The sequence below is a fragment of the Neolamprologus brichardi genome, chromosome 12 (assembly GCF_056152115.1).
Source record: "Neolamprologus brichardi isolate AB-2024 chromosome 12, ASM5615211v1, whole genome shotgun sequence".
NCBI classification, from domain to species: Eukaryota; Metazoa; Chordata; class Actinopteri; order Cichliformes; family Cichlidae; genus Neolamprologus; species Neolamprologus brichardi.
Window position 1 is genome coordinate 24,050,973 of NC_142115.1, and position 19,071 is coordinate 24,070,043.

At 41.5% G+C, this 19,071-nt stretch overlaps 1 protein-coding gene across 2 annotated transcripts; it reads left to right on the forward strand.

The window, feature by feature from the left end:
• The first annotated feature begins 41 nt into the window (after positions 1–41).
• On the forward strand, positions 42–18,432 carry mapk4 (mitogen-activated protein kinase 4). 2 transcript variants are annotated; one of them, XM_006789779.3, is made up of 9 exons: positions 42–377; positions 1,891–3,552; positions 3,766–3,941; positions 11,191–11,335; positions 12,672–12,754; positions 13,278–13,356; positions 13,576–13,795; positions 14,028–14,193; positions 14,718–18,432. In XM_006789779.3, the coding sequence occupies exons 2-9, from the start codon at positions 3,186–3,188 to the stop codon at positions 15,687–15,689; spliced, it is 2,208 nt and encodes a 735-aa protein (XP_006789842.1). In that variant the 5' UTR covers positions 42–377; positions 1,891–3,185; the 3' UTR covers positions 15,690–18,432. The 2 variants fall into 2 exon arrangements, with proteins under 2 accessions (XP_006789842.1, XP_035763225.1); XM_035907332.2 differs by having other exon boundaries at positions 1,894–3,552.
• The last annotated feature ends 639 nt before the right edge of the window (positions 18,433–19,071 follow it).

Below are 19,071 nucleotides of genomic sequence, written 5' to 3' on the forward strand. Positions count from 1 at the left end.
GAGATTAGTACTTAATCATGTGTGGTGCAGTGTGTGTGAGAGAGCCTACGAGGCCACTCAGGTCTGCTGGATGCACCTGAATCGGGGTGATCGCTTCCTCTCCGCCCCCTCACTCAGATCACCGCTCTGAAGCGCTGACAGAGAGCGGACAGTCGCTCACAATAACCGGCTCTGTAGCAGCCTCCGGCTTATCTCATCTCCCCCCAACCCCGGTGCCGACCCGCACCGACTGTTCCCCTCTCTATCAACTGAATCTCCCCGACACACCATAGAGGCAGAGCTGCGGTCGTGTTTCACTTTCTTTGCTTGCACGGAGCTCGCATCGCTTCCCCGGATCTTTGTTTCTGGACGGCAGGCTGCGGCTGTCTAATGCCCCGGTGAGTGCTGGATGGTTCCTGGTGTTATCTTTGCGTGTATTTCTTTCTTCTTCCTCTTGTTGTTTGCCACAGAACAGATGCTCTGATAAGATATCTGAGATATGTGTCTGACATAGGGTTGTTTATGGTTGGAATACTTTTCCACCCCTTATAAACTGGGCTTTATGTTTTATTACATGCACTTCCATTACATTGTTTTTGTTCTGTCAGAGGGGCGTTTCTAGAGTGTGTGTAGACACACAAAGGCAGCTGCATCAAGCCAGCATGCGCAGAGGAAGAACATGTAGTGTTTCCCATGATGTAAAGTGGGCTAAAACTGCCTTTACGCTTATTGGGAAGTAAACCCAGTATAAAAGAGAGAGCGACAGAGAGAGAGGGAGGAAGATGGAAAAGAGAGAGTAGAAAACAAAGCTACAGAGGTTCCTCTGGGACAGAAAGCCATCAGCACAAAGCCGGGAGTATGACAGATGTGCCCTTATTTGCTCATATCTGCTATCACCTACAAATTTAGTAACATCATATTGGCTCATGCCAAGAGTTCACTTTTATTTCCTTCCTCTTAAATATGAATGAAAGACTACATTATATTCTTTTAAAAGGCATGCACTCTGAATTTAAATCAATTGTTTTTGACATAAACATTTTTTGGACTGGATAAAGACACTGCATTGTTATTCATAATATATAGCACTGTTGCATAACCCGAAGAAATATAGAGAATAAATGCTCAGTTTGTGTGTGTGTGAGAGAGAAAGAGAGAGAGCACCAACGACATCTCTAGTGGTTATGCATTATTTATAAAGTTACCCCAGTGCTGCACCTCCCACCCAGCACCACTGTCAGTGCTGCCTCTCTGGTCTCTCTGTTCTCACCTTACACTCTTGCAGCCTCTTACTGAGCTTAACATGAGTGTGTAAGTATTTTAAAGGCTGTGGAAATGGGGGGGGGGGGGGGGGGGATAAAAGCACCTGCAGTCCAGTTCAGTTACAGGGTGTATGCTCTCCAATTCAAGTAAGAAAGAGCTAAAAGAGGGAAGAGTTCATTCACAACCGTGCCTTGAGGCTTCTGGTAGCACAGAGATTTGTTTTATGGATTGATGACTTCACCTCTGGGGCTGAAGAGAAGGACAAAGTCAATTCTTTTGTTTGCTACCTCTACGTGACCTTCCTGGGTTAGAAATTGGAACTAAAATTGTCTAAAGCAGATCAAAAACCGAAAGGATGAACAAGAAACTGCAATCATGTCAATCTAGTCCACCCTGTCAAATGGACTTTTTGCTTTGATGTGATAACAGTTTCATATAGCGCATATTAAAGCACCATAAAATTGATCATCCTCTCTCTATGCACTCAAAGTTGCTTGCATAGATTAGGTTACACTGCCATTTGGTGTTATGTAATGGTAACTCTGCCGCAACAGACCCCGTTAACACCCGGGCTCTGCTGCCGTCTAACTTTCCTTGTTATCTTCCTCGTCTCCAAGCTCTCACCCCGTTTCCTCTTTCTCTCCTCAGCAGCAGGAGCAGCAGATGTGCTGAGTGACGCAGCTAATGGTGGTGTCTTCCTATACTGGCCTTGATGCTGATGCTGCTGAAATCCCTACATTCAGGAAAAGGCAACAGGAAGCAGATTTCTGAGGGATTACACCCAAGCACATGTACACATATGCATACTGAGAGGATACCACAGTTCTAGGATTTGGCTGGCACCCAGGTGTGGAGCTCCCTTTGAATGAACTCGCGTGCCTGATAGAGCCACTCACTGGTATCATGGAAGAAGAGGAGGAGCCAACAGAGTCTTATTGAATATAAAACACATGATCCCTCCTCCCTTTTTTTTCTTTGCCTCACCATCAAAGGCTGCTTGATGACTTGTAACAAACAGCGGAGCGTGCATAAACAGAGAAGAGTACAGAGCCGACCATCCGCCTGCTGCTGCTGCTGCTGCTGCTGCTGTCCCATGATACATCAAGTCAAGAATCAGCCACACGGAGGGTTGTTTCTATGGATACCCCTTGCCCTGAGTAGTATTAATAAGGCTCCCTGATATTCTGACTATCTGTGCATGAAGATACAGGCAGAGATTAGAAGTACACCCCTGCAGCAGACTTCAGCTCTAAAATAAAACATCTGTGAGGGAGAGACAGACATCATCACCATCAAGAGTCAAGAGGAAGATGCTGGAGGAAAAAAATAAGTTATTTTTAAACATCCACTGCAGAGGCTTTACCAGCATGTTAAAAGTGTCCCTGTGTGATCACTGACTAAAGCCGAACATTACAGTTTTGCATATTTTTATCTGTACTGGGTTTGATGTTTTGCTCAGTTGCACCTTTTCTCAAAGGCATCAGAGTTCATCTTCTTTGTCCTCAGTTTGGGACACACAGGCAACAGATGGTGAAGTACAACTTGAATTGCTCCACACTGGACTAAACGAAGAGGTCAAATGACGCACAAAATCTTATTCTTTAGATCCCATGGAGATCATTTCTTTTCTTGCAATACTAAGAATAGCTCTGAAATTCAGCACAAGCATTTCTTAATAATCCCTTTTAAAGTTTTGGTTGGTCTCTTGAATTGTCCCCATTTTCCGTAGGAATAGTCCTGCATTGTGCTTTTGTCTACAAGGAAACATCTATCTACATGTATCTAAATGCAGCAGCTAAGTAAATAAAATTCAGGTCTCCACTCACCAGCAAGATGTAACATGTGTGCATAAAAGAGTGAAACAATCATTGCTAATCAAGAGATTAAATCGACCGTCTGGTACCTAGAATCATACATCCCTGTTACCTCCAGAGTGAGCAGCGATGGCCACACAGGACACACCGCTCTTTCTCCATGGCTTCGACCTCGGTGGTCACTTTGTTGACCCTCGACCTCTCGGTACAGGTGTCACAGGCTTGGTCCTGTCAGCTGTGGACCAGCGGACTGGAAAGCGTGTAGCAATTAAAAAGCTGGTGATGCGAGACGCCGTGACGGTGAAACATGCCCTGCGGGAGGTAAAGATCACCCGACGGCTGCACCATGAAAATGTGGTGAGGGTCCACGAGGTTTTAGCTCCATATGGACGGCCCTTGCCCCGAGATCCAACCCAGCTCAGCGCCCTCTACATTGTCCAGGAGTGCATGGAGACTGATCTGGCTCGACTGCTGGAGCAAGGGCCGCTACCTACAGGTAAATAAAAGGAAGGCAGAAATCTCACATCAAAACAGTCAAGATGGATAAACAGAAATACAGGCCAGAGGGATACGTATTTATTTTTTTACTATTGCCTATATCCAGACATGATAATAGATGTTTTTTAAAGAAGAAAATATGTGCTTATACATTGCATATGGACATTGGGGTGCATCGTGATGTGCTGATTTGATTTTTGCCCTTGAGCAGGTCATGCTACTCTGCTGTTCTACCAGCTGCTGAGGGGACTGAAGTTTATCCACTCTGCCAACGTCCTGCACAGAGACCTGAAGCCAGCCAACACATTTATCAACACGGACCAACTGCTGCTCAAGATCGGAGACTTCGGGCTGGCCAGAATAGTCGACCCTCATTATTCTCATAAGGTAAGCGTGAAGACGCACAAGGACCACTGAAGGACCCACGCGCACACAGGCACACAAACACACAAACACACACAGAAGTGCATGATCTGCAGGGAGACTCATGCTGACAAGGTGGCAGCTCATAGCATGGATAGCTCGCTCCAAAAAGTTTTCCAAATGACCTACAGTGTCTTTTCAAATTGGTAAATGGATGAGTCATATTACAGCAGTACTGTGCAAAAGTCTTGAGCCAACCGTCATTTCTTTATATTTTGCAAGGAAAACTGGAAATTGGTGCATCGATTTATTAAAACACGAGTTTGTACAATTCTAAAAAGCTTGAATGTCAATATTTAGTGTTACCAGCTTCATCCTCCAACACAGCCTGAACTCTCCAAGGCAAATTTTATTGTCATTTCTTCAGGTAGTCTTCAGAAATAGTTCTCCAGGCTTCCTTAAGTTCTTCTTTGGATGTGAGCTGCCTTTTGTTCCATCCTCTGTTAAGATGATCACACACTGATTCAATAATGTTGAGATCCAGGCTCTGGGGAGGCCAATCTATGATAGAGTTTCAGTGTGTTGTTCCATCAGGGCATGTTTTTACTGCACTGGCATTGTGTTTGGAATCACTGTCACACTGAAAAATGAAGCTGCCGCCAAGTAGATGCTTTCAAGATGGTATTGAATGGTGGATCAAAGTCCGACTGTACTTTCTGCGTTCATAATTCCATCAGTTTTGACGTATTGTTGTACCTCTATCCGGACCTCCTCCATACATCATTGACAACGATTAGAAACAAAATTTTCAAATTTGATTGATCATGTCCTCTTGCCTTATGACAGCTGGGATATGCTCCAGCCCTCCTGTGACCCAGAACTGGGTGGATGGATGATGAAATAAGAAGTGCTCAAGCTTTTTGCACAGTACTGTAGTTTTTGTAGTCTTTAGACTGGAAGCTAATTAATGCCTCTTTTCATTTTTTTAATATAAATCTTTAAATCCCTGATCAACCACGAAGGGCTCTGTTGGCCACATTGATTTTGAAATCAAAATCAAAAAATCAAAAATGAAATACTTTGTACGGCTTGTTCTACAAAAACTAATCATACCAAACATTTCAGCCAACTTGCGGGGGATTTTTTTTTCCTCTCTTCTCATTTCTCTGAAGCACCGTATGCCATTCAACTGCTGATGGCTACATCTAGGCAGCACATTGTAATATCAAACATTATCTCTGCTCCATCTCATTATGGTAGAGTTGTTATTAGAAAAGAGACACCAATTCCTCAAACCCTATGTGGTTATCAGGCAGCTGATCACACACAATAAATAGTGTAGTGCTGTAAAAGAATCCTTTCAAAGAAAATCAGTATGCATATTCTTTCTATATTTCAATTTGCAATGAGGAATCTATCAGGTTTTCATTTTATTTTACAACTAGATGCTTATCAATAGTCTGATCCTGCGTATGTAAAGTGCACCTGTCGACCAAGCAGCCAGAATTTCATAATCTCCGATTTTGAGAAGTGTGTAACTGATGTATCTCTCCTTACACGTTGCGATGCAGGCTCTCTGATTACACATCTCCCTGTTTGATATTGCCAACCTGCGTTTTTCACAAGAAGCTTCCCCTTCACCCCTTCACCCAGCTATTTATGTCTTCTTCCCAGAGCTGATATCAAGTTTTTCACTAATTAAACTCTGTGGATAGTCTGGCAATGGCATATAAAGACTTCTGAAAGATTAGTGTGAAGATTTACTGCTCTATTGTTCGGCTTTATTGTGTGCAAAGATCCCAAAGCCACACTGTAACACTAGCGGGACTGAATGTGTGTGCAAGCTTATATGTTTGTGTAGGGGGTTTTTGGGTTTGTGCTTGTGAAGAGGAGCTCTTGTGAAAGGCGATCTTTGTCAGCTCGGAGCACGGGACTGGGGATCAGCTGGGTGCAGACACAGGGGTGCATTCGGAGAGGGGGGGTGGAAGGGAAGAGGAGAAGGGGGAGAAAGAACAGATGAGAAGCAAGAGTGAGAAATTTTGAATCAGGGAAGGCTGAGCGAAAGAGCTAAAAAGCTTTGTAAAAAAGTATGAAAGCAGAGGCAGGGAGAAAAAGAAAGAACACGGAGAAAAGCTCAAAGCGGAGACGTCAGACAAGGGCGAGAAAAAGTCAGAGGCTACCTTTTTTCAAACACATTTCTCCAAAACACTATTTCAGTACTGAAAAAGTATTTTCCAACACCACTCACACAGTCATGTGAATGTGAAGTACACTCGCTTTTGGTTCTAAGATTTTTTTTTATTATCAAGATACAATTTAAAAAAATTTTGTCCTTATCAGGTCTTGCAATTAGATAAATGGAACCTCAGACATATTACATGTCACATTACACCATGTCATATCTCATTATTTATTTAACAAATATTAAGCCTAAATGCAGAAGAAGTGTGTGGAAAAACACATATTCAACCTTTCTCTTCCAACACCCACCAACTTCCATAGGAATTAAGAGAGTAAGTAACAGGCAGGTGCTGCTAATCAAATCGACCCGATTAACTGAGCACATTTACTGTATAAAGCAGAGGTTTTGTCAGTTTGCTGGTCTGCAGCATTCGACTGCCTGTTAACACAATGCAAAGACGTCAGAAATGATATCAGACAAGTAACTGTTGCTGCTGTTATAAATCCATTTCTAAACAATTTGAAGCTCATGATTTGACAGTGAGAAAGATTATTCACAAGTGGGTGGAAAACATTCAAGTCAGTTGCCAGTCTTCCCAGGAATGCACGTCACAGAAGATTCCCCCCAAGGTCAAACTGTGTATTGCTCAGAGACCCTGCAAAAAAAAGCAAAAGAAATCCACCAGCTATATCTCAGACTCTACAGAGTTCAGTTAGCATGTTAAATGTTAAAGTTCATGGAAATACAATTAGAAAAAAGCTGAACAAGTATGGCTTGTTTGGAAGGGTTGCTAGGAGACAAGAGAAAGTCTCTTCTCTCTAAAAAAAAAAAAAAAAACCCAGGGCAGCATGGCTTAGATTTGAAAAGCTGCATCTCACCACATTACAAGACTACTGGAAAATTTCCTTTGGACAGATGAGACGAAGGTGGAAATGCGTGGCTATAATATACAGCAGATTCTTGGAGAAAACCAAACACAGCATATCAGCGCATACACTTCATACCAACTGTCAAGCATGGTGGTGGAGGGATGATGATTTGGGCTTGTTCTGCAGCCACAGGAAGTGGGCACCTTACAGTTATCGAGTCAGTCGTGACATCCTCTGTTTGCCAAAGTATTCTAGAGTCAAATGTGAGGGCATCTATTTGTCAGGTAAAGCCTGGCTGAAACTGGGTCATGCAGCAAGGCTATGATCTCAGACAAACCACCAAGTCTACATTAGAATGAGTCACAACGACAAGAATCAAATGGCCCAGTCAAAGTCCAGGCCCCAACCTGACTGAAATGCTGTAGTGTGACTTTAAGAGAACTGTGCAAATGCCCACAAACCTCAATAAACTGAAGCAATATTTCAAATTTGAGTGGAATCCTCCACAACAATGTGAAAAACTCATAAAGTCAGACAGAAAATGCTTACTTCAAGTTATTGCTGCCAAAGGTGCTTCCTCAAACCACCGAATGATGGGGTGTAATTAGTTTTTCACACACTGCTTCTATATTTGGCTTGGCTTTAGTTTTTAATAAATAATGACATGGTGTAATATGTTTTGTTGTTTAACATCTGAGTTTTTATTTAAATAATTTAGACTACAGACAATGTTCTAAATTATGTTTATTGTCCTCAGCACTGAAACAGGGTGTCTCTTCTTTTTCACACGACTGTTTCTTGTCCTGCATATCATGACTGATATTATTGTATCAGGCCATTGATTTGCTGAGAATAACTGACTGCTAATACGAATCAAAGCTAATACTCTTTGGATGTTGTTTTCAAGGTTTTAAATTCTACCATATAAAGCAAAAGATTAGTATTTGTTGTAGAAAAAGAATCCTATAATGGACAATGAAATAAAATACAGCAATACAAAAGAAAAAAGAAAAAGATAAAAACAGAACAATGGCATGAAGACTGTCAATACCAAAAATAGGCTTTATTATAGTAGCAAGATAGTCTTAGGAACCAGTGGACATTCTGTCCATCTGTTTGGCTACATGACCAAGCACTTAATACTCTTCCTTGTACTGCAACAGGGGGATGTCTTCTGTATTCTACCCACATCACATCCTTCATCTTCAAGGTGGTTGGTTATTACCCCCATGAATGTTTATCTAGGCAGAATCCAGTATGTTCACAAAGTGCTGCATCTGTGTTGCACTTAAGCTCTATAAATATGCTTTAAATGGACTCAGCAGATTTTGACAACAACATGGACTAATCTTCACATGACAGCTCACACAAATTAAAAACGTCTAAAGATTTTTGCAAAATATTCAAGAAAAGAAGAATAATCTCATTCATAAGTTAGACAAAGCTGCAAAGGATTTCTCACATTATTATGGATGGATAACGTCTGATGCTATTTGGGCTATTTGTGATGCAGTTTTGATACCGAAGCAGATGCTTTCAGTGAATACAATAGCATTCTCTCTCTGTTGCTCTTATTCAATAATGCAAAGTAAAAGTGCCCTTTCAGGCATTTTCTGTTAATGGGCATAGGCCGCATTAACCTCAGCTGTGACGGAAATTCACAAATGCTGTTAACTTTAAATAAAACTGGTTAAGGCTTTAGTATCACAGAAGAACTTATGAAGATTTTATATCATGTTGTTTTTGAAAGAAAGTTGTGATGTGTAATTCTTCCTACTCAATGATCAATCCCCTGACAGACTTCTTCTCTGTATTAGCCATACCTTTTAATACCTGTACTGTATCTCAGTCCATGCATTGAAATGAGGTTGTTTGAAGAGCTGTCTGGAAGTGTGTTTCTGACTACACAGAGCAAACATTTACTCAGGCAGAGAGAGATGACAGAAGGGCTGAGAGGAGAGAGGCAGAAAACAGAGGGGGAAAACAACATTATTTGTGATGTTATTTACAGTCTACACCGGTAAGATCTTGGTGCTTCTGTGAAAGTGTATGTGTGAATGCCACCTGCTGAGGCAGCGCTGGATCGGCCCAGAAATTATTCATTACCTGGATGAAGGTCAGAGCAGAGGAAGGGGGAAGACAGGTGGATAAGGACAGAGTGTTTAAAAGTATCTGGAGAGAAGAGAAGGAGGGAAGAAACAGATGAGAAAGGAGGTAAAGGAAGCTTGGTGAGATGCACTGAAGGCTAGAAGAAAGAGAATGAGTGTGAAGAAAAGAGGAAGGGAAGGGGAACAGGCGCAGCTAATGATGACGCAGAGAAATACTGAGGTGGGAGGTTGGGATGAACGAATGATAAAGAAAGTGGGAGGAAAAAGCAGGAGGAAGAAGGTCAATGGGGACAAAGAGGAAGCAAAGATGGGGGGAATCACCCCGTAATCTTAAAGAGTAGCAAAAACACTAAAACAGAAGTGGGGATAGTTTTGGAAACAAAGCAAACACAGCTATAAATGACATATGTCACCAAATCTATGCATTGTTTTATAAAACTGAGGCCTAAATTTGCTTTTCCCTTAAAAACTGTGTCCAGTCTTGGGTTGGCCCTAAAAGAAATGTACTTTGGTACTTTTGAAACATCTATCAAACTCTCACCAGGGAGCGTAAACAAGAGCTCAGATATGAAAAGGCAACAGAGGGCCAGACAGATAGAAGATAAGGTCACTGAGTAGTCAGCATCATTTTTTGCACTGTCTCCTGCCACAAAGAAGAGAACAGGCAGTGATTTAGCAGTTACATTCAATGCACGTAGGAGTAGTCCAACTTTTAAAAAAAGAGTCGTACAGTCGTTTTGACATGCAAAGAAAACCTACTTCGGCCAGGCACACAGCGATGTATAAGTGGGAATCTTGGTGTGGGTGGCCCACAGTGAAGAAGACTCTGAGTCATACTCATAACCTGCTGATCAAGAAAAATTACCCTTTTTCTTTTTCCTATCGAGAAGGCACTTATTTTCAAGCTGTCGAAAACATGAAGCAGCTTTGGGACACATCAAAAGCGTGAGAAAGCGGGCCTGCCCTTTTTTGGCATGGTACCCCCAGATGATTTATTGATGTGAAGAGCAGTCTCTGGTATTCATTTCAAGTGTGATAGCTTATCTGAATGAGGAAAAAATTCAAGCTGTCTGTATTTTATTGGCTTAAATAGAGTACCTCCCCCCCCCCCCCCCCCCCCCAAAAAAAAAAAAATAGATAAGAAGATAGGAGACTGGTGAAAAGGAGAATAGAAAATTACTTTGGGAGAGGGGAGGATAGAAGGGAAGAAGAGCAACGAGGATAAAAAAAAAAAAAATGAGGGTTAGAGAGGCAGAAAGGATAAGAGAATAGTGCTAAGAGGCAGATTAGACATGTATGCCATGAGCCATTGTGGGGTTCATTTTCTATCTATTTCTGATCTTTGCCAGTTAATCATCAAATTCAAATTAGCCTGACAGATGGGCAACAGAATAGCATCCCAGCACAATGAAAAGTTTATGTGAGTGATGTCAGTCATTATAAAACAATTCACAGCAGCTGAGTGGAAAAGCAGGGAAGACTACATCTGCCTTTTCCTGCCAAGAAATCTAAAAATGTGTGAGGGGAAATATAACCGCATTTTCTCGTGCAGTTGGCTCTCTTTTCAAGCTGGGCTGTGAAGAAGTTTAAGAGCCTGGGGCAGCAAAATTTGGCTCAGGAGAACTACGAGGGGAATAGAAATATGATGTAGTAAGTGAAGGTATTTTGAGATTTTACAAGGCTGGAGAGTGAGAGGTGGGGTGATATACAAGAGGTGGGGAAAGTGTTAATGATAGCAACAGGCAGAAACATCTCATTATCTCTACATCAGGGAATATTCAGACTTATCTCTGTGGTGACTGCCGTATCTCTGTGCATAACATCATTATTCACAAAGAGGAATTTTTAGAGAATTAGATAGAGTCCTCTGAATCCTGTCAGAGCAGCACTAATGAGGACTTATGTTGTTGCTTTGGTAGAAATTCAGGGCAATCCATTTTAAAGACAAACAACTACCAGCAAACTTTATACGTATTCAAGTACATGCAACCTGCTAACAGTCCAATCTGATGCATGCCCGTTGTATATAAAAAGAACTTATTAAGATTCTCAGAGCTTTCATTTTCTGTATTTCTCACTTTCAACAATTTTATCCCTCTGCTTTATTTATCCAGGGCTATCTGTCGGAAGGTTTGGTAACTAAATGGTATTGCTCCCCACGTCTGCTGCTGTCACCCAACAATTATACCAAGGCCATAGACATGTGGGCTGCGGGCTGCATACTGGTTGAGATGCTCACTGGACGCATGCTATTTGCAGGTATGTCTACTGTTTTTAATGCGTTCACCGTTCAAGTACGGTCATTTTCAACTTTATTACGAATATATCACCCCAAACTGCAGATAACTGCCCCTCCCTGAGCCTGGCTTTGCCTGAGGTTTCTTCCTCTTAAAAGGGAGTTTTTCCTTCCCACTGTCACCAAAGTGCTTGCTCATCTGATTGTTGTTTGGGGGGGGGGGGGGGGGGGGGGGGGGTTGGTTTTGGTTTTTGCATTTACTCTAAAATATAAAGCACCTTGAGACAACTGTTGTTGTCATTGAACTGAACTGAACTGAACATAATTATAATAATTGCATCACACTAGTGACGCCATCCAGTTAGAGCAAAGAGAGTTTTTTTTCTTTTCCTTTGACAGTGTCCTCCACCAAAGACACTTTGCTCTCTTTCTGCACACTACTTCTTTGCCTGACTAGAATGACAATGATGATAGAGAAATTCTCACTCTCCAGAGTCGATGTAGTTCTTCCTCACAGGCTGGTTTGACCTCCATCAGCCCTCTACACCACAGGGCTGGCATCATAAACACATAGGTGTTCTTTGTTCCCTAGTGTTCCGGCATTTTTTAATTTCACACATCAGATGTTAGAGGTGTTTTCCTTGGCTTTTACTTAACCCGCAGACTAGAGTGGAAACAGCATATATTTGTTTACCAGAGAGGAGACCGCATTCTCCCTTCCAAACAAACTACCACCGCTTGCATATTTCTTGCAGCTACGACTCTGTTGATATAGCTCCACCTGCTGGTGTCCATTGGCTTTATGAAACATTTAAAGGGAACTTCACCATGTGTCAGATGAGCTGAAAATGCTGCTTTGTTGCTCTGTGTTAGAAGAAGACTTGCATGAAACAGAAGCATGCTACACTTCTGATTACTCCGCATTCAGTGACTTCAAAACATGAATTTTCCCTCCAGCTGTCAGAGGTAAAATGCTCTTTGTGAACTATAACTGAGTGGAAACTTATGACAACTGATTCCTCCCAGTTGATGCAGGCACAGCAACAAGCTAGGGTAGTTAGAGTAGATGTCTGCCAGTGTAAATGGGTTGCAGGATGTTTATTTCTTAATGTGAGAGTGGCCAAAAGAACAGTGTGCCCAAAGTTTCAAGTTTACTGATTCCACAGGGTGTGGTGTGAAATTTGAATGCTTTAGTAGTAATTTCCACCTAGCTGTTAACTTACTGTGTCTTTAAATTGACATCTTCCATCTCCCAGATATTCATGCTTGACTCTTAAAGTTGACGTTTCCCCCCAGCTTATGTAACTGATCCTCTGTCTCTTCTGAACTTGCTTCTGATTGGTTGTGTCTTGCTCCCAGGAGCTCATGAGCTGGAGCAGATGCAGCTGATTCTCAACACAGTGCCGGTGCTGAGAGAGGAGGACAGGCAGGATCTGCTACAGGTCAAACATCAGAGGCTGCTGCAAGTCATATTAGCATTATAATGTCTGACTGATTATTAAGCCTGACATTCATTTTCCCAGCTTTGGAGAGCAATTTATTTTATTTATTTTTTTAAAAATAAATATTGATTATGTCAAGAACTGCACATATTATAATATCTGAAATAATCATGCACTCCCCCCTGTTTTTGTTATGAATGTAGACTAAAGACTATGTCGCTTCACCTCTGTGAACTTGCATTTTGAATTTAATAAATCTAACAAAAAAAGACACATGATAAACAAAATATATGTATCATTCACCTGACCATTTTATTGCTTTTACTTTTTCCCCAAATTTTCTTTAAATAGTGAGATATTATCATTTTTATTAATCATGTTATTAAAGTCTGATGTTGTGAAAGGCTTAATTTTGTACAAGGTTAAATGTGTCTTTTTTTTCAGCGTGGAATGCCTTAAATGTAAACAAAATAAATAAATAAAATAATGAAATATAAGTAATATTTTAACCATGCATTTCTAGGTGATGCCTTCATATGTCAGTCATGAATGGAAGGTGAAGAAACCCTTTTCTGAACTTCTGCCTGAAGTGGATCCTCAGGGTGAGTGATGGGGACTGAGTGATGGGGAGAAGAGGAAGGTCAAGGACTTTAAAGTATGAAGGGAACAAATAATGGAAGTGCTAGAAGGGAGAAAAAAAGATATAGAAAACCACAGCTCTTCTGACCTGTGACAGATGAAGTGATGCTGGAGTCGTGTGAAGATGTTTGGAGGTCTATATAATTTAGGCTTTACTCCCACACCTTCTTTTCCCCTCCCAGCTGTGGACTTCCTTGAGCGTATCTTGACCTTTAACCCCATGGATCGCCTGACAGCTGAAGCGGCGTTGACTCACCCCTTCCTTCAGCAGTACTCTTGTCCAGAGGACGAGCCCACTTCATCACATCCCTTCCGCATTGAGGATGAGCTGGAGGACAGCCTCATCACCGAGCAGAGTCTCAGCAACAGCAATAGTCAGGCCTCCAGCATCCAGTGGGACAGGTGTGTGGATTTTTTTTAATCACCAGTGGGGAAAATTGGATCTTGTTTTCCTTGTCATTCTTAGTATGTTTTAATAATAAAAATACTACTAAAAATGATCTGTTGATCATTTTCTCATCAAATCAACTACCAATCTCAGCTGTTCATTCATGTATTTTCAGATTACAACTTAAATGTATGTGTTTGAGCACAAATTATTTACTCCTGACTTGTAATTTCTGCCTTTCTGCAGGTACGAAAACAGTTTATCAACAGTTATGTGCTGGCAACAATCAGGTGGGAGGTGTCGCTGCGTGCCCCCTTGTCACATTACCTCTGACCTGGGAGACACTACAGAGGAAGAGGAGGTGCAGAGAGACCCCCGGGCCAGTTCCAGCTCACTTGTAGAGGAGGCTCAGGTTGGTGATTCCTCCCTTTTCTAGATACTAGGAGACTGCTGTACTGGCACTACTAGTACTGTAATGTCTTTGTTATGCAAAGACATATCTGACGATGTTGGATGTTGGTCAATAATTGTTCTACATTTTAAAGCAGGGATACTGCAAGTGTCAGCAGTTCTTGTAACCCTGTTGGCTCTTGTCACAGTGAGATGACCATATTGTCTCAGTTCCTATAATTCCCCCCTCCTCTTGCTTCCTCTCACTGGCTTCCACAGAGATTCAGAATTCATTTAAAATGTTATTAATTACATATAAAGCCCTACATGGCCAGGCTTCTGAGTATATTTCAGACCTGCTGATAACTTATTCTGGCAACTTTTGACTGTGTCACACTTGACCATGCTTTTGTCGTTCGCCTGTCTCTAGTATTTATTCTGTCATGAGCTTAAGTTTCATTGAACACATGGGATGTGAGTCAACACAACTAGAATTAATTGCTTATTGAAATGAATTACTTTTCCCTCACCAACTGTCTCATATAGGTTGATCCACGCAAATATTCCCACAGCAGCTCAGCGGAGCGCTTCCTGGAAAACTCTCACTCCTCTCTGGAACGTGCCTGCGGTTTGGGATACGGGGAGGTTGACTGTGGCCGCTCCTGTGATTACAAAGTGGGCTCTCCTTCATATCTGGATAAAATTGCCTGGCGAGAGGGAAAACCTCAACACTACTCAGAGCCTAAGCTCATCCTTGATCTGTCACACTGGAAGCGTAACATTAACAGCCTCCTTGTGCCTCCTGAGCCTATTGGTGGCAGCATGGAGGACCTGGGAGAGATGAAGGAGGAGGAGGCAGAGAAGGAAGAGGAAGACAAGGAGACGGGGGATTTGTTCCAGGAAATCTCTCGCTGGGTTGAGAGCACCCAGTCTCGTCTGCACTCACCCAGTCCCAGTCCTTCTTTGGAGCAGCAGTCACCTTCCTGCTACACTTCCTCGCCACCTCTCCCACTGTCCCCTACTGACCTCCCAACTCCAGTCTTCCGCTACACGGAGGTTGTGCGGCAACCATCAGAGTACGATGAAGGCAGACTAAGCCCATTTCGCCCTATCATGTCTTCCTCTAATGCCCTCCCATTACTTCTTCCTTCATCTCCCACCTCCCTACATCCTCCTCAGTCATATCAAACGATGTCTTCCCCCACCACCACCACACAATTTTTCCAGCCCACAGAATCTCAGCCGCTTTCTTCCACTTCTTCCCTTTCTCAGCCAGTAAACGCTGACTCCCTGGAGTCTCTTCCTGTCAAACAAAAAGAGCGTCTGTTTGACCTAGATGTGTTTATATCCCGAGCACTGAAACTGTGCAGGCAGAGAAAGGAGAAAGCAAGCGGGAAGAAAGCGAAAGAAGGAGGACGGATGGAAGAAAGCAAACAGCCAAACATTAACCGAAAAGTACCCGGCTTCCCAGAGCACAGGACTCCATCACCACAGACGCCACAGACTCCCAACTCTTGATGTTGAATTTCAACTGCAGGTACACCACAGCATCATACCGGGTAGCACTCCCAAATGCTCATAGTGCTTTACATTGTGAGCGGTGCCCGTGGCTTAATATGCTGCTTAAACATTAGACCATAGTGTTAGCAGCTTTTGTCTTTTTTGGTACTATTGCAATGACGCACTATATGTTGTGATAAAACAACCCCCTGACTTAAGCAAGCAATCTTCCAGCTTCGTCGTGAGATGTTCTCAGGCAGTTAGAGGTCAGAAATGTGGACCACATTTGCCAATGCAAGCAGCAAAGATTTGATTTACATGAGCATATTTTAAAGCAATCAGGTGACATTCCTTATTAACTGAGGTTTGCTCTGATCGATCAGACAACAATTTCATTTTGTGCCACAAACATTTGCAAATGACAAAAGAAGGAACAGTCAGCTGCTGGCATCACCTCCCCACGCTATTAATAACTGATAGCTTAAGCCTGTTTTAGGCTTGCTTTCAATTTGTTTTTCTTACAAGATTCTGTACTTATTCTCTACTTCTTACTGTTTGTAATCCTTTTCGGAACAAAAATTCAAGTGGTCTTCCAGCGGTGAGTTTCACCAGCTAATAATAGTGACACAGAAGGTGTTTTTCCGGTGTGTCTCTGAATGTATTTATTGGAAAAATAATCCATCATATTATGCTACACGATGACCCATAAGGAGTTTAACACTCTAACAGCAACTTCTTTTTGTCACTGCTCCAAACGGCCTGTCAACTTGTAAAAAATACAGTCAGATTTAATTACATACTATATTTCTCAATGACTAGTATTTTTGTGTTTGTATTATTCTTGTGCTTTTTGTTCATTGCTACGACCCATGTTCATGTTATTTGGAGTGAATTGTGTTCTTGTTGAATGTGGAATGCTCTGTGGTAGTAATTTTTGACTATCAGACAGCTATGGTTTCTTGTTTGCTTGATGCACCAAGCAAGGTCTGTTTTACACTGAACATATACTATCCTCTCGTTCCAAGACAGCCACACAGAAAGCTTTCATGCAAACAACGGTATACTATATTTTGAAGTATATGGATACTTCACAACCTTTGCAGGAAATTATTTGTACTCAAAACTTTTTAGTGGTTTGCAGCAGCCAGATTAATACATGAAACTCAAATAAAAAGAATTAAAAAAATAGACCCTCTAAATAGCAGGTGAACATTAAGCAGTAGGTGAAGGCTGCTGGCTTGTGCCTCAAGAGCTTCTCACATTCTCTTGAACTGTGGAGCTAAAACTGGATTTACAAAACTCTTCAACGCTAGTGCCAAAAAGTAACCCGGTTAATTTAACATTCCCTGTATTCTGTGGCCTCAATCCCTCCATCTCAAATGTCACTGTTTGAAATGTGATATTCTGCTGTTAACTGATCAAAGAATGTACGAGTCGAGTTGAAATGCTGAAATACACTATATGGATAGAAGTACTGGGGCACCTATATATTACCCCTACAGGAGCTGGAATTGAAACCAATTCCATGAAGCTCCCAGTGCACAGTTTTTGTCCTGATGGGAATGCCAGAGGAGGTTTTGATCACTGCAGTTATTGAGTCAGCAGTGCAAAAAATAACCCTTAAAGTTGATAATGGAAGATAAAATACATTTCAAAAAGTGACAAAATCCATCCACAGACACACATAAATACAAACTGGCATTGCAACAGTGGCATTCTTACTGTGTAACTGTGTGTTTAGCATCCTATTACTTCCTTCACATATGTTTGTACAGGTAGACTACATAGATGCTTGATTTTATATACCACAGGACTGAAAACACCTGAATTCAAAGATTAAAGGGTGCGGCCTGTCACTTTTGTCCATATAGTGTACGTAAAACATACTGCCAGCAACACAACAGAATAAGAATGTTTTATTCCTTTCGTGTTATCAAATAATAAGTTGAATCCTTCCTTAAAATCCATACAAGCCACACACAGGTCGAAGTTGTCTCGAGTCTTAGCTGTTAACTGTGCAGATGTAAGTTGTTCTAAAACTGTTGACTCTCATGCTGTCTGCACCTGTAACGCATGCTGTAGTCTACATACAGATGCTGTAGGCACATTTTCACTTGCACAACTTAGTATGACTTCCAAAGAATTGAGCCATACATGAGATTTGCCATAAGTACAACCTACGAGACAGCAAAGCCGAGTTGGTTCTTTTAAACATCACAATGAAGCACAGGTAGTGTCACTAGCACATACAGAAATACAGGAGTTCAGCCTATTTTTTGCCAGTAAACTGCGGTCCACCTAATCAAAAGGAATTTTGCTTTAAGTCAAACACAAAGGATCATATTTTGCATTAGCAAATTTCTTCTGAGCTGCAGGTAGAGCAAAGCCAGCAATAACGTCACTGAAAAGTATCTGTAACACATGTCGGTACTGAGCCGAAGTTAATTATTTTAAGTGTTTAAAGCAATGTAGAAAATGTGCCTCGGTACACCTCAATACTTCCAGCTTGCTGAATGTAACGTGTCCCTTTCCTTCTGCATGGCTCTTCAAAAAGCTCAAAGGTTCTTGTTTTTATCATGTGTCACTTTGTGATAAGAGTCATGTTTCTGTGGGCACCTATTTATGTTGTATCCATGCTTCAAGGAGGCCTCAGCTTTTCATTTGGGAGAATCTGTGACATTTTTAATTCTCTCTATATTGATAGTATCTCTTTTGGAGTTTCTGTTCTTGCTGGAAAATGAATAAAACAGTACTAAAACAATTTTTTGATGTCATAATTGACTGCACTGGTGTAATAATGTAATGGTGGGGAAACTCAGGCAGCAACGATCCCTAGCAGGAAACACAACTCCAATCCTTACTCTGTCAAGCACAGATGGGAGTCTCAGCCCAAAATCCACAGAATCCAAATGATCTGCCAGCTTTCACAGGAAGCCCCCACAGTTTCTATGTCCACATGTTAGAGTTGTTTTGGCAACATGAGGGGGAAATGTTATGACTAATCAGAATACAGAATATATATTTCGTTACTCAGTTTATGATAATGCACTTGGGGGGGAGGGTTGAAAAAACTGTTAGAAAATTGACTTGTTTCGCTAAATTTGTATTTTAAATTGCATTTAAAATGTAAATGCATTCTCTTTTATAAAATAGTGTGTTAAAAAAAACATCAGCATACATATTGACTGAAAGACACTGTCAGTTTTTATGTACAATCTACATTTAGCATTCATTAAATCATGCCAATAAATATACATTCCATTTTTGTTGCTTTCAGATAAATATATAAATATGCCTTTCGTGATCTTTTTGCATTCTTCTGTTAAGACCTCTAGCAATATCCTAACATCTGTTGTCAATATTATTGTAGGATAGTTTAGGGGAGCAATGAGTGTTTACT

Excerpts from the sequence above, each read along its gene's own strand:
- mapk4 (XM_006789779.3), top strand. The coding sequence starts at position 3,186 with ATGGCCACACAGGACACACCGCTCTTTCTCCATGGCTTCGACCTCGGT. Across the intron at positions 11,336-12,671 it reads TGGACGCATGCTATTTGCAG|GAGCTCATGAGCTGGAGCAG; the intron begins GTATGTCTACTG and ends TCTTGCTCCCAG. Across the intron at positions 13,796-14,027 it reads TCCAGCATCCAGTGGGACAG|GTACGAAAACAGTTTATCAA; the intron begins GTGTGTGGATTT and ends GCCTTTCTGCAG.